The 21,576-nt window shown below is 47.3% G+C and overlaps 1 protein-coding gene across 14 annotated transcripts in view; it reads left to right on the top strand.

Annotated features, from left to right (window-relative positions):
* Sfswap (splicing factor SWAP) overlaps nt 1–21,576 on the top strand; it is a 70,329-nt gene that overhangs the window by 25,782 nt on the left and 22,971 nt on the right. For 9 of the 14 annotated variants that reach the window (XM_039089425.2, XM_039089426.2, XM_006249271.5 and 6 more), the window contains 4 exons: nt 14,319–14,559; nt 16,001–16,129; nt 16,679–16,772; nt 17,640–17,805. In XM_039089425.2, coding sequence (XP_038945353.1) covers nt 14,319–14,559; nt 16,001–16,129; nt 16,679–16,772; nt 17,640–17,805 — 630 coding nt within the window. The remainder of the gene's footprint in view (nt 1–14,318; nt 14,560–16,000; nt 16,130–16,678; nt 16,773–17,639; nt 17,806–21,576) is intronic. The other 5 variants (NM_001400984.1, XM_063271299.1, XM_006249273.5 and 2 more) reach the window with 1 other exon arrangement.

Below are 21,576 nucleotides of genomic sequence, written 5' to 3'. Positions count from 1 at the left end.
CGTTGTTTTAATATATGAATGGGGCTTGGGGCCTGTGAAAAAACAGATGGCAAGCCCACACTGACCCCTGCTTGACTGACAGTGCCTCTCTATTGCTTAGCTTCTGGCATAGCTTGCTTCTGTCACTGTGATAAGATATCCTGGCACAAACCACCTGGAGAGGGAAAGGATTTGTGCGGCTCACTGTTGCAGACCATGATCCATCACAGCAAGGAAGGCACCGTGGGCAGAGCTTAAAGCAGCTAGTCGTGTCCCACCCACCACGGAACGAGCCAGCTATGCTTAGGGAATGAATAGGGCTGCCTATGAGAAACCCTGTCTCAAACGATACGGGGGAAAGCAGTTGAGGAGGACGTCAACTGAGGAAGGTACATGGTACTGACTTCCGACTTCCACATGTGCTCACATGCTCTCGTTAAGTTTTAACTTAGTTCACAGAGGCTTTTCTGGAGGAAATCCAATCCAAGAAAAGAGATCTTTCTAAACATGTTGGGTGCTGAAGATGTATCTGGTGGCCCAGATGTGACCTTCATGCACCACTGCAGAAGTCATTCCAGTTCCCATTTTCAGCCATTTTCAGGCTGATAATGTCAAAACCAGTCTTTTCTTGAAAATACTCTTAAAAAATTACTGTGTGTGTGTGTGTGTGTGTGTGTGTGTGTGTGGTTCCGTGGTTCTGTGTGTATATGCATTTGTGTGAAGGCCAGAGGATTTAGAAATGCCTACACAATCACCCCCTTTAAGACAGAGTTGCTAATAGCCCAGAGCTCACCAGTTAGGCTAGACAGCCTGGACAGAGTCCCAGGGATCCTTCTTTCTGGTACCACTTTCCCAACCGTGGGCTTACAAATATTCACCACTGCACTATGCATTCTTTCTATAAGTTCTGGGGCTTGAACACAGGTCCCCATGCTTATAGCAAAAGCACTTCATAACAGAGTCATCTCCCTGGCCATGGAGACATTTTGTAAGACACAGGTTGTCTGGAAGCCTCAACAGGGCAGATAAACAGTGGCGAGTGGTGTTTAATTAACAGGGCATGTGCCCTGTAGCAGATGTTGGCACTTGTCTGCTGTGATGGGCTGTCCTCGAATCAAGTGTAGTGAGCCAATCGTCAAGTTTCTTATGCACTTGCAGAGATGAGAAGGACAGAGACATTTCTCTATTTAAAAGCTGTATGTGGTGTATTATAAGGAGTTTGGAGGCTCCTTGACTTTATTTTTACCCTCTGCAATGGAAGATTCTGTATTAGAAAGTGCTGACTACTTTAGACTAGGAAGAGGTCTTTTGGGAGTTCCTGAGAGTCAGGTACCTGAGTTCAGAGGATGGAGCAAGGAATCTAAAGAACTGAGCTGATGGCATGAAAAAGAGAAACTTGGGTTCTCGGCTTTGTTTTCCCCTCCACCACCTCTGGAGACCCTGAAGGTTTGCAGTATCCACTCTGTGACCTTTGCTGTCCTGAGAAGGAATGACTCAGCAGTGACAGTGGCTGTTGTTGGTACAGCAGATGTGCTCAAGGCACCGTGACCTCCCCGAGTGTGCATTCTTAGTGTGGAGGCAAGGGAGATACACTCACTCTGTAGAACCTGCTGCAGCGTACAGATAGCAACAGGCCTCTGTTGTCAGGGAGACAGGAGTGTGGAGTTGCTGCTCATTGACTCTGACATTACTATGGTAATAACCATCCTGACACTGGTCCTGGCCAAACACACCCATGAGAAATGACAGTTTTTAGCAGCAAGCCAGGCTGTGGTCCTCCAGAGCAAGCCTTCCCGGCCAGTCACCCACAGGTTTGCCCGAGTTACCCTTTGTGACAGCCACCTTGTGGAAGCGGCTACATGGTAGATAAAAGGGAGGGGGTGATGTAACTGCTGTTGGGACTCACACTCTGGATCGCCAGTTTGGTTTTGCTGAGAGTGCAGGAGGTGAGCAAAGCACACTGCTGGCCTGCTGGAGAGTGTTTCCAGAGAGACTGCAGGGGATGGTGAAGGGCACCATTAGACAAAGCAGTGGTTGTGTGGCTGTGTCTCCACAGTTGAATGGGTTGACAGGTCTCTGATCTAATCTGGAGTTAGACACTTTCTTGATGGCTATGAATATGACAGCATTATTGGGAGGGCTGGAAAGGAGAAGATGAGGCCCTTGAAGGACGTGGTGTTTGTCCCGGCTTCTTTCCATAGTCCTTGCTCTGGTTCACCATAGTGTGAACTAAGCAGCTCTGAAAGCAGGAGCCAAGATGACTTCATTCCTCCCCTGTGGACTCTATGCCTGGGATTCTGGTCACAGAGGTGTGGGTGAGTACAGCATTGCAGTGGGAAGAGGTAGATCCGTAAAATATCGGGGTACAGCCACTGACATGAGGATAGCAAAGAGCATGAAACCCGAGGGAAGGATTGCCACAAGTTCAAGGCCAGCCAAGCCTACTAAGTGAGACCCTGTCTGAAAACAAACAAAATCAAGCAAGTCACAGTTGTGGGGTGAAGAAGAGCTGTTACTCCACTGACTTCCTCTGCTTTCAGGAAGACTGAAGTTTGCAGATACCAAATGCAAAAGCGCTTTAACTCGTTTGTTAGATAAAGTTGCCTTTGTGAAACAGAACCGGTGGTCTTGAGTGTTTCCATAGAGAGGGCCAGGATTGCAGTCCTTGGCCAGAGTTGTCAGCTGAGCTACAGTGAGCTTCAGTAGCCCATGTCTGCGAAAGATGTGTGCTGGGTGTAGCCTATGGTTTGAAGATGATTCCTAATGGGCACCTAACCTTGGGTTGGGTGAGGCTAACCCAGGAAGAGTTCAACTTCTCTCACTAGTATACCCAGGCTGATGGAATATTGGTCCCGTGGCAGCAGCTTGGGTGATAGTTTTAGTTCCAGCAAAGGGGACATTTGGAACTGAGCATATATCAGCACACATGTGTCTGTAGTTACCCAGCAGTGGGAGACTAAGATGGGCAGATTACAAGGAGGAAAAGCTGGCTGTTTTCATTTATCTCACATCTTGTAAGGAACTACATAATGTCATCAGTTTTCCCTGGAGGTACAGGGAAACACAATGTGTCTTTTTGTTACATTGTAATTTGTTTTGTGTATCCATATATGTGTGGGTATGAGTGTGTCATGGCATAAAATGGAAGTCCAAGGATAACCTGCAGGAATCAGGTCTCTCCTACTGTATGGCTCTTGAGATCTGAGTCAGGTTGTCTGACTGGGCAAGTCACTTTACCCACTGAGCCATCTTTCCAGTGCCCCAATATCTGACTTTCTGCAGATGTTTACCAACCTTTACTCTGAGTCCCGAATTGTGAGGTAACTTAGTGAGTGTCCATGCTCACTTACCCACAGGGATTATTCTGAAGACGACACTGTCAGGAAATGTTTACATTATGATTATATCTTAGTGTGTGTGTTCACTCACTACGATGGCTGCGACATCTCTGGTGACAGTCTCCTAGAACCCTCATTGACGTAATCAGTGTGCAGTTACATTCTCCTTTCCCCTGTTTTTATATGGAGCCCTGTACACTTTAGTAGAAATCTGTTTTGTTAAGAAGCTGGCTGTGCAGCATACCATTCTTCTTGGGAAACACACGGTATTGGTTTTTTGTTCTGTATTTCCATAAAATGTTATGCTGTTAGCTTCATGCAGAAATGCATCAGTGCATTTGGGGTGACAGAGGAGAGTTATTACAGAAATCAGTAAAAGCCAATGTCTGAGGGCAAAATAGATAGATGGGTGGGAAAGGCAGGGTGGGGGTGGGGGAGCAGCAGCAGAATTAGCAGTCAAGCCAAGGTTGCCAATGGTGCTTGCTAAGAATCCACCTAGGAATGTGCCAGAGGGTTGTGTGTCTGGATGAACTCTAGGTGCTGCCGAGGTCTTGTCGGCCATAAACAAGCACAACAGTTTTCTCAAACAGCAGCAGGAAACCTTCCAGCACATTCTGCTGCTCTGCTGTCAGTTGGCAAGAGGCAGTCAGGTGCTCATTCAAAGGATCTCCTTCGTGGTGTCTGCTTTCAGAGTGGATTGATTTGTCTGGGTAGAAATTCTCAAGTACAGCTGTGTCTGCCAGCCTATTCCTCGGCACAGTGCTGTGTCAGCAGCCATGTGCCCCACACATTTAGTGGATGGTTTTTTTAGTTCTTCACATCTTGATAGGAGCAGCAGCCTCACCACCATTTCACCAAGGGTCCTGATCCCATGGCTCCATCTTGGAAACTGTCCTGTTGTTCAGATGACTCACCCTGTCAGTTGCATGTACTGCTGAGTCTATAGTACCCAGATGCCTGACACACATCCTTTACAAATGGATAGGGGACAGAAAGTAACTGAGAGGGAACATGGAACCAAGCCTTGTGATCCAGGCCTTAATGCCAGCTATTCAGGAGCAGAGGAAAGAGAATGTAAGATCAAGACCTACCTCTCTACAGAGTGAGTTCCAGGCCAGCCTGGGCAACTTACTGAGAATTTGCTTCAAACTAATAAAGACATGGGCAATGGATGCCTTGGTGGTTAAGAGCGCTTGGTCTGGAAGCATGAGGACCTAAGTCTAAATCCCTAGTACATGCATAAAAGCCAGACATGGCTGCACATGTCAGGAACCACAGTATGGAAACAGGAAGCTCCGAGGAGTTCGCTGGCCTCCAGCCTAACCAAATGGTGAGCTTCTGACTTAGTGAGAGACCCTGTCTCAAAACCGGAAGGCAGCAGAGGCTGACACCCTCATTCTCACATTCTCACATGCATGTAATGCATATATACCACACATACCACATACAAAAATAAATAAATCAGGAAGTGTGCTGGAGATGTGGCCCAATTAGGTGCTCTAGGATCTACATATGCACACGCATGCATGCACGCGCGCGCGCTCTCTTTGTTTAACACTCGTATTGGTGGAAAGTATCAGTAATGTGCTTCCTCTTTGCTGTAAGTTCAAGAATGTGATAAATAGGGTGAGATGGTTCTCGTTTCTTTGATTATAGTTAGTATATGCTAAGTTTTTGTTTTAATCAGAGTAGGGCATATCTATATTTTGAAAGTCAAATGCACACTTGTTAAGAAGAGTATCTGCACTCCACCTCCCAGAGCCAGTCTGGGTTCCATGATTACATAAAACATTGGTCTCTGATGGTGGGTAGGCTCTACCCACCCTTGCTATGGCTACACCTCTGTTCCTTCGCATCCTGAAGTTAGGTGCTCTAGGATGTTCTTCTGTGACAGACAGTAATCTGACTTCATCACATGTGTCCCTCAAGGTTTCTCATGCCTAGAGTTTCACACTCCAACCTGGCGGTTGTTCTTTCAGTTGTCTTAAAGCTCTAGAGGAGCAGAACTGGTAGAAGGTAGATACATGAAGATATATTCTAACGGGGTTCATAACAGCCGCCTGTGCAGTAGTGGTGGGGTGGTCCAACAGCTGCTCTCTGTGTGCCAGAGAACTCAATCCACTTGAGTAACTTGGTAACTGCTAAATGCGTGGGGCTGAAGACCTGGAAGATTTCAGAGTTGTTAGTCTTCAGTATATATTGGAAGGCCAACGTAGCAGGAGTCTGATAGCAACAAGATGCTGAGATGACAGCCACAGCAGTAGAGTTAGATTGACTTAGCAAGAAATGAAGGGAAGTGGTTGGAGAGACGGCTCGGCAGTTAAGAGCAGTGGCTTCTCTTTCAGAGGACCCAGGTTCAATGAGGCACCTGTAACTCTAGTCTTAGGAGATCTAACGTCTTCTGTCTTCTGGGGGTACCAGATACAGATGGATGCAGAGACCTACATATAGGCAAAACACTCATCCATATAAAAATACATAAATCTTTTTAAGAGAGGAAGAAATGAAGGCACATAGACATGCAACACTATTTTGCCTCAAACACTTTTATGTATCTGATAAGAAGGTGCTGCCCACTTGGTGAATGGGTCACCCCTCAGTTACTCCTTCCTGGAAATGCACTCAGAGACCCTCCCAGAGGCATGTTGCTTAAATTGGTTCTGTCAAGTTAATTGCTATCAAGTTGGCAAGATTAAGCATCACAAGTCCACCCCTAGACAACTTGACCCACAGCCACTTTTTGTGTCATGCTTAATTTCCGAATTAAGATAATACAAACTTGTAATTCAGCATGACATTATGTAAGTGTACTATGTATAACTAAAAACATATCAGTTCTTCCCCCAGAGCAGATGTCTTCAGGTTATACCCTGTAACTTTAATATGATAAGTTCTGACATTTTCTTAGTGTTATATAGTAGTAAAATAGGAAAAGAAGGAAAACACAAATATCTGCTTATTAATGCATACATATAAAGCCATGAACATTTTAACAATATAAGACAGAATGATGATGGCAGTTACATTCCTCATTTCGGTCATTGGTAACTTGGTCATAGTTGTTTTTACTTTTCTACTACCCAGCACATATATTCAACAAGTCCTGTCTCTTTATCTGTGGGAGCAGCCTGAAACTTACTTCATAACACAGGAAGGCTTAGAATTTATGTCCTCCTGCCTCAGCCTCCTGAAGGTTTGATCATTTACCAGCCTTCCTGGATTGAGTTGTTACTGTTTCAGACTTAACTCAGAACATGGTCACACCAAGAAAGTCTCTACTCTTTGTTCTCCATCGCAGTTGAGTTTCTCCATGATGTCTGGACCCATTATTTCTAATAACACTGTAACTCCTTTCTTGCTGTTGACTCAAGGACATCAGGAGCCAGTGGCCAGGGGAAAGTCTTAAGTTTCCAGTTTAATTGAATCCATGTAATGCTTCTCATGCCTCCTAACAGAAGCACTGAAACCAAGACATCTAGGCTACCAGAGCAGAGTAGGAACAGAAAGCAAAATGTTGCTAGTGGGGCACTAGGGTAGTGTTGAGTGGTACTGTTCCCATCTCTTCCCCTTGATTCTTGGATCCATGAATCCTGGCTACAGGAGAAACTACCATAATCTGAACACTGAATCAGAGCATATACAGTGACTCTGCCCCAGCCCTTCAGGCTACTGCTACCTACCTGGCCATAGCTGTGTATTTAAATGGCCATTCCACCATTTTGTCAAGCCAGATGCTTTAGTTGCTGATCTCATGTATCCTTGCCATTGTGACCACTTTGTTCATGGGTCAGTTGGGCAATGACAGGAATAGCCAGGAAAAGGAATTGATTTCTGTCTACAAAACAGGCCATCCTGCTTACTTGTTGACATTCTTCTCATTTATATAGGACACAAGTATCTTCACTTCATTTGAAGAGATGTTTATGTTCCTCTTCCCCAAATGTCTGTATCACCGATTTTCCAATCATACTCTTTGCAAGTCCCCAGCTGTTCATCCAAACTACTGGGAATGCCCTATGTGTCAGTGTATAAACTATACATCTGTCCAAATAAAATGTATATGACTAGCAAGATGGCTTATTGAGTTAAAGGTGCTTGCCACCAAGCCCGATAGCCTGAGTTCAATTCCTAGGACTGCTATAGTGGAACTATAGAGAACTATCTCCCACAGGTTGTCCTCTGACCTCAGTGCACACCAGTAGCATGCATGTGTGCATGCATAGAGAGAATGAAAATAATACTAAAAATATACAACTCTGTCCTGCCCAATGTGGTGCCTACCACAGGATTTTCCTTCACTGTGTCCTTCAGGGTTGTCCCAGAAGGATGCTGTAATACTCCAGCTAGCTACCTGCTTCTGGTGGATGGCCTCTACAAAGGGTAGCACTGTTAATAAACCAGGCCTTGCTTTGGTTCTCTGTAGTCATCCAGTCACAGAGCATACCTCATGAGGCAGTACTTGGGGACAGAAGGCATTGTTGAAGTTGTACCAGGCATTTGGGTAACTTCATTTACTACCTGTTCCATCTCAGTCACATAACTATCACTTCCAACTGATGTTGGTTTGCTGCTTTGCACCTCTAACTTTATGGCTTGGTAGGTAATGCCTAGCCTGTGATGGGCAATTCAAATCACGTGGTAACTTAGTAGCCCATTGTCATATTCTCAGTTTCCACCAAGCCCCCATAGCAGGCCAAGAGCTGTCTCTGAATGAAAATCATTGTCTGTAGGTGAGAGCAAGGCCTTGCTCCAAAGTCCCAAAGGCTTCCACTGTGATTCACCTGTGTGGTCCTCGAAGACCCCAAACATCACCCCTCTTTACCACTGACACCACAGTAGTGTTGGCTTTGCTAGATTATGTGTTCCACATGGTAGAGCAGCTGGACTTGTTACAGGGATTTTTTGCAGTTATTTTGGACCCATTCCTGGTACCACAGTCTGTATTAGGCATGGTTCTCCTGGCAAAAGAATAGTGTGTGTATGTTACAAGATGATTCACAGGACTGGCACAGACTGGTCTGGTTGACGTCATTTTAGCCATCTACCCACAGAAAAGACTGAGAACCAAATATAGGAGCACAGTCCACTAGGCTGCTAGATGCCTTTGGAGTCGGCACAGAAAGCCTAGAGGAGTACTGGGGAGTCATTGGCCTCTGCTCATGTAGCAGGGCCAAAGAGGCCGAGTCGGATGATGGATGGCAGTGCTAACAGGAGAGTGGGATGCAGTCATGAGCAAAAAGCAAAGGCGGGCCGGAGAGCAGCAGCTTCTCTTGGACATCCTCTTCCTGTTTGCTCTGCTGCAGAAAGGTGTCACTTACTCTGAGGGAGGGTCCTCTCCCCTCAGTTAATCCTTCCTGGAAATCACATTACAGGTCCACCAGTCAGGATGTGTCATGTACATCTAATAATGCCATCTTTCCAAGCCTCGGGGCTGCTGCTGAAGCCAAAGGCAGAAGCTGGTCCATCAGTCACTGTGCCCCGTGTGTTGGCTGTTGGAAGCTGTCTGCCAGTTGGTCACTCTTATCTGGGGCAGTGTTCTTTCCTGTGGCTTCTCCATCACTCAGCTGTATTAGCTCCTGTGTTTGTTTGGGGTTCTTGTTTGTTCACTGGGGCTCATCCTCCAGTAACGTGCTACAAGAGGCTTCGCTGGAAGCTAACGTTTCTAGAAGTATGATGTAGATGTGATTTCCCTCCAGTTTTGTTAGAGTGTTCTGTGCTACCACTTCCCACCCTTGCCCTCGGCTGAGACTGCCTGTTCTCTCCTGTACAACTGGAGCATTTACCGAACAGCATGTCCATGCCAGTGCTATGTCAGGAATGCCTGCACAGAATCTTTCCGTTTGGCACCGGCACTCTAGAGAACAAAACAGATGGGAAAAAGGGAAGAGATAGCAGGCCCTGCATCTGCAGTTTTGCTTTCTGTGGGATCCAGTCTGAGGATGCTCAATGGAAAATTCCAGAAATAAGCAAGTCAAAATTTTGAATTATGTACTGTGTTATGAGTTATAAGATCTTGAACTGTCAGACCTTCCCACTGAGACTTGAATTGTCCCTTTGCCCAGCTGATCTGGGCTATATATGGTATACTACGCTCCTGCTAGTCACTTAGGAATCGTCCTCATTGTTGTGTCACTCAGATGACCCTTTTAAAGTTCTCTGGCACTGCTGCATTCTTGTGCCCAGGCCACTTGTCACAAGTGTACTGTTTCCTGGGCGTTGGGTGAATAACCCTGTTCACCTAACATCTATTACTTCAACTACTGTAGTAGTTTAATTCTATTGATAATTTCTATTGTCACTGTTACTGTGCCTGACTTGCAGGTTAGACCTTTATGAGTATTCGTATGTAATAATAAATAGCTATGCAGGGCTCAGTGTTTTCAATGGCAGATGTTCCCACAACACAGCGGCCATACAGGGGTTTCCAACCAAGAATCCTAGGAAGGGTAATCAGGGGTTGACCAAAGACTTAGAGAAAGCTGGCATGAGCTGGGGTGATTCTCACAGAGGCCCCAGAAGATAAGGAAGAAGGAGCTTGTGGGAGTGCCTTCCAAACAGAAGCTTGTCTGAATACTGAGCAGAGGTATAGCCGAGAGGCCCAGGAAATCTGACAGGAGGCATGGCATTTCCTAGAGCAGAGCTGCAGGACGGAAGGGTATAGATGAAAGCCCAATGCAGTTCGAGACACAGTTATTTTGGAACATGAATGACCTCTCTAGACAGGAGTGCCGAGTGAAGAGTTCTCGAGAGATGCAGCCCGGGACTGGAGACAGGAGGAGAGTGCAAGCCTTTGGCCTGAGAAAAGGCTGAGGAGTGCCTGTCAGCCAACTAGAGGTGGGAAGGAGGCTGAAGGACAGGCAGGAATAGTATAGGAGGGGGTTGAGGACAGGTTGTGAATGGTGCATAGCCTCAGGGCAGTCAGTGGCCCTGCACCTTCCTTGAGGGTGCAGCACCAGGGACAGCCAGAAGGTGGGTCACTGCTGCCTCTCAGAAGCTCTCAGCTGGTGACCTGTGAGTTTTTGAACATGTCTCCTTTAATGTCAAAGCTGTGCCTTAGGAAAGTCTCGGGACCCTCAGCACACACCTGCGCAAGAGCGAAGGGCTCTGAAGATGGTTAGACAGGGTTGGAGTGTGGCTCTGTTGGTAGAATGGCTGCCTAGCAAGCATAAAGCCCTAGCTTCAGTCTCCACCACTGCATCAAACTTGAGTGTGGTAACATGCTGTAATTCCAGTGCTGGGGTGGTGAAGCCTGGGTGATGAGGAGTTCAAGGCCATTCTCCACAAAGCAAGTTCAAGAGTTAAAGATGGTCAGGCAGACAGTACCAGCCTTGCCAGGGGTCATTGCACAGTAAACCTGTGAATAGATGGAAAAGTGCTTCCAAGTGTGCCTCTACGTCAGCAGCTCCCCCTTCCGTGTCACTGTCTAGATGGCCGGCACCTGGGGGAGTTTCTCTGTTGGCTCACTTGGTGTGGGTTTTTGCAGTACTCATGAAATACCGTTATTAGCATGCTGTCACAGATTTTTACTCACTTAAAATCCCAGTCCTAGTCAGGCATGGTGCTTTGTTCCTGTAGTCCTGTCTCCTCAGTAAACTGAGGAAGGGCGCTCACTTGAGACCATGGTTTAGAGGCCATTCTGGGAACAGAGCAAGACCCCATGTCGAGATGGAGAAGTAAGCAGTACCCTGGAAAGTTCAGTGTACCGTGCTGAGGCAGCAAGGCCTCTAGCTTGTCCTAGGGATGCAATCTCACATCAAAGAGCACAACAGCCCTGAGCCAGGTACCTACACTGCATGGCTACACTACCCAGATCTTCTGCAGTAGGTGCCACTTTTTAAAAGTGGTGGTGGTGGTGGTGGTGGTGGTGGTGGTGGTGGTGGTGGTGGTGGTGGTGGTGGTGGTGGTTTGGGGTTTCTTTTACATGCATGAGTGTTTTTCGGCATGTATGTGTACGGTGCCTGTGGAGGCCAGAAGAGGGAGTTGGATCCCCTGGAATTAGAGCTTATATCTGGGTAAAAGCTGCCCAATGTGGGTGCTAGGAACCAAACTTGGAACCTCTGCGAGAGCAGTGTTTACTCCTGTCCAGCGAGCTGACTCTCTAGCACTCCCTCTTTGTCCTGTAAGAGATAGCATCCTGTTCAGCCTCATGACTTGTGTATTCTGGTGTCTTTTTGGATAATGCTGTGAGCTGTGTTTGAATGGACAGCCCAGTAGCATTAAGTACATCTAATGGTTATTTGACTGATCTCTGGCACCTTTTTCATCTTGTAGAATATGAAACTTTAAATCATTAGGTGACTTTTAATGTAAACTAAGTTTTTGCAAAGATATTACAAACATAATACTTAAGTTTTATGAAAGATTTCTACCATAAGGCTTTAAGATTATAAAATGTCAAATAGTGTATTTGTAATTTGCATTATAAAATCAGATAGCCTGTGAGTGGGAGCATTTTCATGTGTATAAGTGTGCGTGTGTGGTGACACTTGCTCTTAGTACTGATAGGTGCTTGGGAATCTGCCTGGCTCTGCTGCTGACACGACTGTGGAGTGCCTGAGCTATAGGCTCCACCGCTAGAGTGGGTAGCCATGGAGACTCTCAGCCAGGACTGGGCTAGTGTGAGCTGTGGTCACTGCAGAATTTCAGCACTGGGTTCTGTGAGAACAGAACAGCTAAGCTCTACTCGCTGAGTGTATGAGGAGCTGCCAAAAACTTGTCACTGATTCTAAAATGTGCCACCTTTGGGGCAGTAGCAGGCCCACAGTCTTAGCATTGCAGGGAATTACCACAGGTGTGTGTACCCCTGTACACATACCAGAGGCAGAAGTGACAGAGTGGTGGCCTTTGTGATTTTGAGGTAGCAAGACCCAATATCCAAAGGACAGGATGAGCTAATAGACTCAGGATCGTCAAGAAACCTGTCTCTCAGGCCATTGGGGGGCGGGGGGGGGGGGCTGTCCACTGCTTAAGTGCCCCTGACAGGAAAGGGCAGATCCAGCTTCCTTCCTGACACTGTGCATGGGGCTTTGGGAAGAGCAGTGTGGAGAAATGGACGCATGGTGGTTACAGTATGGGTGTCTTGAATCTGTGGTGCCAGGATATAAGGTGCTTTATGCCCACACACTACCTCCTCTCTGAGGTGTGAATTGAAGTCTTGAGTGTCATGTGGAGTAAGAGGTCCAAGGGAGGCAGGTGACCGCAAATGTTGTCGATTAAGTTGTGAGTGATACTGTGTCCAGAATTATCAGGTGTTCCTAGAGTGGGTCTCCAAGTTACTGAGTTGGGCATCTTGTCAGCACAATATGGTGTTTCTTGACCAAACACTGAGTGCTCAGTGCTGGGAAACAGGCACCAGTGAGGCCGTCTTCTTGCCAGCCCTGCTATCTGAAGACATGTAGGAGTCTCTGTGCACAGAGGTGGAAAGGCACTGTGCCGCATACCCCATGCAAACTCTGTGCCAGAGTCTGCTATGTGACACTACTCCGGGTTGGTACTGGGACTTCATATGTATGACATGCCTGATACAAAGTGAGTCAGTCCAACCACAACTTTGTCAACAGCGTGTGGGGACTACATACATACACATCTTACCAGTGTGAGCTAGAAAGACTGTCTCCTCCCCTCTGAGGCATTAGTGCTCCACTGTGTATTTACCTCAGTAGCAGCCATGTATTGCCCAATCCACAGTGTTTTACTCTGCCACTGTGAACAAGTGAAAGTCAGATTCCTTCATTTCTATCCTAATGAAGAGGAAATTAATTCCCTGTGTTGCCAGCATTGCTATTTATCTGCAAGAGGATTAGAAATGAAAACCCAGTTACTTCATTGAGCCTCCTGTGCTCAGTGCTGGGTTTGAACATTTTTTCAAAAAAAATGAGAAGAGCTAGAGTTGGCTTAGCAGTCACGAGCACTTGTTCTTGAACAGGACCTGGGTTCAATTCCCAACACCCACATGTCAGCTCACAACTTCTGTATCTCCAGTGTGGGTGGGAATGTGACCTTCTTATGACCTCTGCAGATGCCAGGCATACATACATGCAGGAAAAACACTCATGCATATAATAGTAAGAATAAAAAGAAATGCTAAGACTTTTAAAGAAGGGGTTGGGGATTTAGCTCAGTGGTAGAGTGCTTGGCCCTGGGTTCGGTCCCCAGCTCCGAGAAAAAGAAAAGAAAAAAAAAAAAAGAATTTTAAAGAAGATGGGTACCTTTCAGGACTGTTGTTAGCACATATCAGGTTGCTGTCCTTTGTGCATAAAGTGAGCTGGAAGTTGGTACTGACAACTGCTGACCTCAGGAAAGGCCAGAGGTAGCTGTAGAGACGGCAGACTTGTGAGCTGAATATTGCAGTCCCATGGTACATACATGGACAGCAATTTCTAAAGCGAACAGGAGAGTGAAAAAACACTCCAAAAACTGTAGTCGGTGTTGGAGCGAGGGAGAGTTGGGGAGTTCAGCTGTGTGAACACGGACGCCTGAGCAACCACGTGGGAGAGGGCCGTCCTCCAGTCATCCCTACAGGGCGGTTTCCACTCTGTGTTAAGTACACGAAGAAAGAAGGGGTTGTTTAGGAAGTCCACACTTGTTAACATTGGCTGTTCTGTGCCTGCCTGCTACTGCCCATTGTTCCAGATACTGAAGCATCGTGGTTGGGATGGGAGTAGCGGATGCTGCACTTGGTCAGGGTCTCTGTCTTAACCGTCTGCCACCCTATTGTATTAGTGATTGTCTCTTTGCTGTGATCAGTTAACTGGCAGGAATGGCGTTAAGTTTGTTGGAGGGTCCCAATCCATGGTGGAGTGTGAGCCTGAGCCAGTGCCTGTTCATATTGTGGGACAGGAAGAGGAGAGCCTGCCAGGCTACATTTCCTTAAAAGTTCCACAGCCTCCCCAAATGGCACCGTAAGTGGGGAGCAAGTGTCTAAAACGTGAGCCTTTGAGGGACATTGTAGCTGGCTTTACCTGTCACTGGCCTCTTGCTTACAAACCGTGTCTCTTACAGCAACCGTGGCAGCCATGTACTACAGCTACTACATGCTGCCAGATGGCACCTACTGCCTGGCACCACCCCCACCCGGGATCGATGTGGCTACTTACTACAGCACCCTTCCTGCTGGGGTGACTGTGTCCAGCTCACCTGGTGTGACCACGACTGTACCACCACCTCCTGGGACCACACCTCCTCCACCCCCAACCACAGCTGAGTCAAGCAGCGGGGTTACCTCCACAACCACCACCACAAGGTACGTGTGTGCCACCTTCAGTCAGCACGATGGCTGCTGCGGTGCACCGGTGTTGTTGACCTGGGGTGAATCCGGATTGCATACCTATGGCTGTCATTATGTATTGTCACCACACACCTGGACTCGCAGCTTTGGGAAGGCTGAGACAGAAAGATTAAAAGTTTAAGGCCACACAGCCAGGCCAGGTCAGGCATTCTGTGAGTTCAAGGCCATCCTGATCTGTATCATGAGTCAGTCAGCGGTACAGGGAATGCCTGTCTCAAAAGAAGAAAAGTTCAAAGCCAGTTAGATAATCCATACAGTTGTTCCATTCCTGTATTTCTAGCCCTGAGGAGGATCAAGAAGGGTCATCTATAAAATGGGCTACAGGGCAGGACCCCATTTTAGTACCAAAAATGGTTCTAAAGCAGGGAAATCTAAGCAGATGTAAATGTGGCTCTTTGGACTGATCCCATATCTGCTCCTAAATTCTGGGCTGCTCTTGTGTTGTGTTTGAAACCTCAGCTGGGTGGTGTTAGACAGAGTTCAAGTGAGGTGGACTAAACTTGTCAGAGCTCAAAGGGTTTCATACTGATTGGGGAGGGGAGGGCTCCAAGACCTCACGTCCTACAGTCATACAGCATCTAGTGCAGAACCAACAATGGCAGAGGGACAGGAGCGCTGGGTGTGTGTGTGTGTGTGTGTGTGTGTGTGTGTGTGTGTGTGTGTGTGTGTGTGTGTGTGTGAGATCTCATAAAGGCTGCTGAAATGCTTGACTAAAACCCCTCTTTCTTGTCCTGCTAAGATGCCGAATGTGGGCTAGGGTGTCACTCAGAAGCAGATCAGGGGCCTAGCATGTGGGAGGGGGTGGGGAATGATTTCCAGGGCCATTGCTGAGAAAGTAAACACAGCGCAGGCTGTTGAACCTCTTTCCCATTTTACTGGCTTTTCCTTGTTTTGTTACCGAGAAGTAGTTCATGGTTAAAGGCAAACGCTACTTAGGAGGAAGACTGAACCCAGCCCTGGAATTTTGGACCTCATTCTTTTTTTTTTTTTTCTTTTTTTCTTTTTTTCTTTTCTTTTTTTCGGAGCTGGGGACCGAACCCAGGGCCTTGCGCTTGCTAGGCAAGCGCTCTACCACTGAGCCAAATCCCCAACCCCTGGATCTCATTCTTTAATCTCCACTGTCCCAGTTGTTTGTTTGTTTTGTTTTTTGGGATAGGGTCTTGCCTGTTGGACTTACAAGGTGTCACTCACACAGCTTCGTGCATTCTCACCCCAACAGTGGTGCTGGGCTCTGTTAGAACCCAGGAGCTGGCTTCATTAGGTTAAGGGACGTCTTGTCTTTAGACCGAGTCTTGCTCTTACATGGCTGAACCGAAAGGACCCTCCAGCTACCAGCGCCAGGCTCAAGCCATGCTTCTTTATTAGTTCAGGGTTGCTCACCGCCTTTTCTCCACAGTGCGCTTGCTCCCGTGGCCATCATACCCCCGCCCCCTGACATCCAGCCTGTGATTGACAAGCTGGCAGAGTACGTCGCCAGAAACGGCCTTAAATTTGAGACCAGTGTTCGAGCCAAGAACGATCAGAGGTAAGGTGAAGGGGTTTAAGTGTTGGGCTGGGGTGTGTTTTCCTGGCATTTGTACATTTCAGTGCCAATGTCTGCTTGGCATTTATGAATTTCTAGGATCAAGCGCCATTTTGCAGAGAAGTCAAAACCTTTAGGCATGTCTGGTGTCTGAGGTTGGGGTTTTCATTTAACATTCTTTGATCCTGTCAGGATTCCTTTGTGCTTTCATCTTCCCTGGAGTATCTTTAGGCAGACATATTTTATCTTATTAAAATCTCTAGAGTTGGAGAGGGTTTTTGTGGTTGTCTTTATTGTGCAGTGACAACATAGATGTTTGAAAAGCCGGAATTCACACTTCCCAAGGGTCCTTATCCCCTGTGCCTGGCAGTGTGCATAAAACATGGACTGCACCTTCCCTGTGATATGACCCTCAAGGGTGGGTTAGCCCTCTGCTCTGTTCACATGTCAGTGGATAGAGCGGGACTGAAGCCATGTACAATTTATGAAGTTCTAACCACTGAGGGCTGCATGTGGCTCATGTTGAGTCACCAGATCCTTCCCTGTTCACAGATTTGAATTCCTTCAACCCTGGCACCAGTACAACGCCTACTACGAGTTTAAGAAGCAGTTCTTCCTGCAGAAGGAAGGAGGCGGTAGCACACAGGTATGTGCTGAAGGTGGAGGAGGCACGGAGCTCTGATGACAGGTGCAAAAGGGACTTCCTCTTTACTCTGAGGTCTACACTACGTCTGGCCTATCCCTTCAGGAGGTGGAAACTCTTGGATCTGCTTCAGTGATCATTTGTCTAGTCTAGCATGTTCTCAACAAAAAACACTGTTGCTTCAAGCATCAGAGACTACTTTGACAATATTGAGGAGAGTTGAGACATGGTCTCATGTAGCCCAGGCCAGCCTTCAGGTCCTGATTCTCCTACCTCTACCTCTAAAGTGCTGGGGTTAAGGTGTGCCACTGTGACAGTATACTTCTGACGACTCTGTAGTGTACCTCATGGTGCATGTACTGGAGCTGTTGACTGCCTTCCAGGGGCAGAGCTAGACTCCGGCTGCCACAGCACGCAGTCCCTTGCACTGGGGGTACTTTGCCCTGTCCCGGACACTCTTGAGCTTATTCTGCCAGAAATACTTGCTAAGACTGACATAGCTTGTCCTTCTGCGGTCAGTAGTGATTGTGATGTGAAAAATACAAGTGGGACTGGGGATGTAGCTCAGTGGCAGAACACTTGCCTAGCATACCAGAGGCCATGGGTCAAAGCCCCAGTCATGCACCCATGCATGCACGCAGGCACATGAGAATGATTTGAAGTTGAAATGCAATTGTTGCAGGTGGGTTGAGAGATTGAGAGTTTTGATTTTTTTTTTTAGAGCTTCATGTAGCATAGACTAGCCTCAGACTGCTGGCCCAAGGATGCCCTTGAACTGGTCTTCTTGCCCTTCATGAGTGCTGAGATTACATGTGTGTACTGTAGAATACAGCTACATGTAACTGTCACATAACATTGCTCTCTTTTCAGGCAGCATCAACAGCTGAAGAGGCTCCCACAGAAACCGCTGTTGAAGAGTCAAGTGAAGCTGGAGAGGACGGCGCTCCTGAGGGTATGGCAGAGACTGGGGGAAGAGGCAGCGGGAAGAAGGAGGCTGGGTCCAGCAAGAGCACCGTGGACGGGAAGCTGGTAAAAGGTGCGCTGTCCTGGTGAAGCCCAGGCCTCGTGGGCTTCCCTCCTGAGGGACAGGACTAGGTACCTCAAACCATGGGGGCTTGTTGGGCTTGCCTTCTAGAGGTGACAAGTTCAGACATGCTCACTTGCCCTGCTTCTCCAACATGGTGTTTGGAACCCAGTGGGTACAAGCTAGCCTGAGGAGCCATCCACTTTTAGCTTACGTCATTTAGTGGATGTGTTTCTAAATTTTCAAATATGTTTCATTGTCCACCTAAAACTGCTGAGTTGTGATCCTGGGCTGGGCAAGTGCTCTCCACTGGCTTTCAGCTCCAGCCCCTGTACAAACAATTGTGATGAGGTTTGTTTTCTTTGTCCAAGAGGCTCCCTTGAGCACCCTTGTCAGGCAGTGCTGTGCTCTCTCACACTTGGTCTCCTTGCCCTGTCCCTGACTAGATGAGTAGTCTAGCAGGACAGATGTATATAAGTGGCTGGCACAATGGAAGACAGGAGAAAGGCTGCTTCAGACTGCTTAGCAGAGCCCTGTGGTAGAATGTGAAGAAGCCATAGCTCCACGTGCTGGAAAAGGGACCACAGAAAAGCGTGTTCAGAGATAAGTGAGGTCTCTGCTGGGCTCTGGTGACAGGTGGCTCTAGTCATTTTGTCTGGAAAGGTGGATTGTACAACATGTGGGACTTGGCTTCCCCCGGGGCCTGTGGTTACTAGCAGATGCTTTATCTAACGTTGGCCTTTTGAGATTAAACGGAGGATGAGGGGCCTTTGGGGAGCCACTGGTTAGTGCAGGAGTGGCAGCCGCAGAAGACGAGCCTGAGAGCCTGAGCAGAGGAATGGCAAGGGCTACAGGCAGCAGTCGCCTGCCTGACCTGGACTGGCCTCCGTGTGAGGTTGGAGTCACAATAATCTGACTGTCACTGGGAACTCACCATTTAGAAAGTCGGGTGACTGGCTACCTCCAGCCCTCGCTGAAATAAACAGAGGTAGAAACCAATCAGAGCAACAGTTTCTGCCCCAGAAGCCATTCAACACGCTGTCCCATGCTGGAAAGACAGGCAGCCCACCTGGAACTGGAGGAAGAGAGAGGACAGTGAACCCAGGACAGCTACTGCCAACAAGGAGAAGGTGGGAGACTGGGACTAGCTAGGAGACATCCATGGCATGGCTGTTATCCAGGAGGCACCCTCCAGACTGGTCTTGCCTGGGCTACCTGCAGAGCCACAGCATGCCCTCCCTGGCCAGAGAAGCCTGAGATGGGAGTGCCAGCTGCGCAGTGCTCCTGCAGTGAGGCCTGGAAGAGACCAGCCTGCTACTCTGAGGTGCTAAGCTGAGCCTCCAGCCCTGAGTATGGGGCAGATCCATAGGTCACTTAGCCACTGATAATCTGACAGCTCCAGTAGACTGCTCAGAAATGCTGTTAGGTTAAGCATGGTAAAATCACCGGGGTCAGGTTACTAGAAGACAGACCAGGAAGTTCTCAGAAGTCTCAAAGGAAGGGACAGATGTGGAAGAAGTTCATCCAGGTAGAAACAGTTCTGAAAGAGGAAAGAAAGCACGTCTGTGCCTTATTTCTCTGCACATCTGGATGCTAGAACAGAAGATTGTAGGCATGTCAGCACCCTGAAGTCCTGAGTCCACGAAAATAAGGACGTCAGGGACATCAACGAGCTTTCCCCTGGATTCTATCTTCTACACTGCCGGGGGCAAACAATTCGATAAAATACTATTCTGAAACAGAATAAGGTGAACAGGAAAAAAGAAGATTGAACGGAAGAACCTAGGAAGTGAGTTGGGTTCAGTATGATGTGGCTTGAGTTTGTTCAATCCTCAGCATGAGGGGAAGGGGGGCATAGGAGGCAAAATGGAAAAAGACAGAGCTTGGGACAGAAGCCCAGCCAGTGGCACAGGCCTAGAACCCAGCCCTGCACAAGTTTAGGTGGGGTTTCAAATACAAGCTTCCTGATGGAACCCCTCAGAAGTCTGTAATGTTCATAAGGAAAGCAGAAACAGGGGGCTGACAATTAAAGGAGAAATTACTGAGTAAGTAATTTTTTAAAAAGATCAGTAAAATATGTTGTGTGTGTGCAAGAGTAAAAAAATGCAGATATGAATACAAAGTTGTAAATCTTTTTTTAAAATACACAAAGCATGCTCATCACCTTAAATGGAAATAAACTCAAGTCACGGAAAAATACCATTTTGAAGAAAACATAAATTGCCAAAATTAATTTCAAGAAGAGAAAGAAAACGTGACAGATTTTTAGTCTGGCAGATTTTTTGAAATACTGGTTGGTTAGCAGCCGCTAGGACCAGGCAAGAGGCCAAAACAAATTAAAGTCTGGTGTAATTCCCCCTGGAGAACAGACCATTTCTGTCAGGAAAGCTCCTTCAGAGTGGATGGGAGATAGGGAGTTAAGAAGCTCTCAAGCTCAGTGTTCTGTAGACCTCAGCACTGAGAAGCATGATATTAAAGTATTGAGTGGAATCTGGCTGTGTTCTAAATCAGTGACAGGACATGGGCAGTGGGACCTGTTCCAGAGTTCTAGTGTGGTCACTCCTTCACCTGTCTGCAAGCCGACTTCCCGGACACTGAGAAAGCACTTTGCTTTTGAAACTTCTGTAGTGTAATGATAATTGAAGCTGGACGGGCAGACTTTCTCTCCACCATGCGTGTTCAAGGGGTCAAACTCAACCTTGTAGCAAGTGCCCTGCCCACTGAGCCATCTCAACAGCCCCTGCAATTGAATAGATTTAGTAAGACTAAGGTGTCTAACAGCAGTGATCCCAGAAGTTCAGTGTCTAGGTGCAGGTCAGTGTGGGCAGTGCAGGCCCATGATCCCAACACTGGAGGATCAGGGACTCCAGGTTACAGCCTCATGAGCCTAGGTAAGACCCTGCAGAGAGAGGAAGAGAGGGGAGCAGGAAGAAAAGGAAAGGAATTGTTAACAGACATCTTAGAATTAGAGAGTTACAGGTCTAGGGAAGCAGAGCCAGAATAAAGTTAAAAGGCAAATACCCAAGGACAATAGGCTGGGAGATAAAGGGTTAATGTCCTTCCTATAGAAAGAGCTTTTCTAGGTCAGAAAATGGACTGAGGGCATTGGCATTCTTCAGAAGAGAAAAATCAGAGGCTAGTGTGCTGGGTTTGTTTACACAAGGCTCTGGTTTTTCTTCTCATATTGGTAGTTGGGCCTGAAGAGAGACAGCTCTGTAGGTAAGGGCACTTCTTGCCCTTACAGAGGACCTGGGTTCATTTCCCAGAAGCCACATAGTGGTTCACAGCCTTCTGTAACCATGGTCCTAGGGGATCCAGCACACTCGTCTGACCTCCAAGAAGGTGCACATACATTTATGCAGGTAAAACATTCATGCACATAAATAAAGAAATCTAAAACAAAAGTCTAAGACTAGGTGTTTTTTGGTTTGGTTTGGTTTTTTAATTGATATCAGGGCTAAGGAGATGGTTCTGTGGGTAAAGTGCTGACTGTGCAGAGTACGCTAAGCCAAGGGTAGCTGGGCCCTCCTGTTTGCTGAGGAGGAGTAGAAACAGTTCTCGGAGCTCACTGGCCATCCACGCTACCTACTGGTAGATACCACTTCCACATAAGACAGAGGATACAGAGGAAGACACCAGCCTATGGTCTCCACGCAACACACAAGAACAGTATACAGTAAATAATAATAATGTAACTAAACTCAGCTGGAGTTTTGGGAAGTGCATTCACCTGCATTTCCACCTAGTCAGGAGTTTAAGGCAGGGGAGTTCTTTGAACTCAGG

Source organism: Rattus norvegicus, chromosome 12 (assembly GCF_036323735.1).
Source record: "Rattus norvegicus strain BN/NHsdMcwi chromosome 12, GRCr8, whole genome shotgun sequence".
Classification (NCBI taxonomy): Eukaryota; Metazoa; Chordata; class Mammalia; order Rodentia; family Muridae; genus Rattus; species Rattus norvegicus.
Note: the sequence above shows the minus strand (reverse complement) of the source record. Positions and strands in the feature narration are given on the sequence as shown.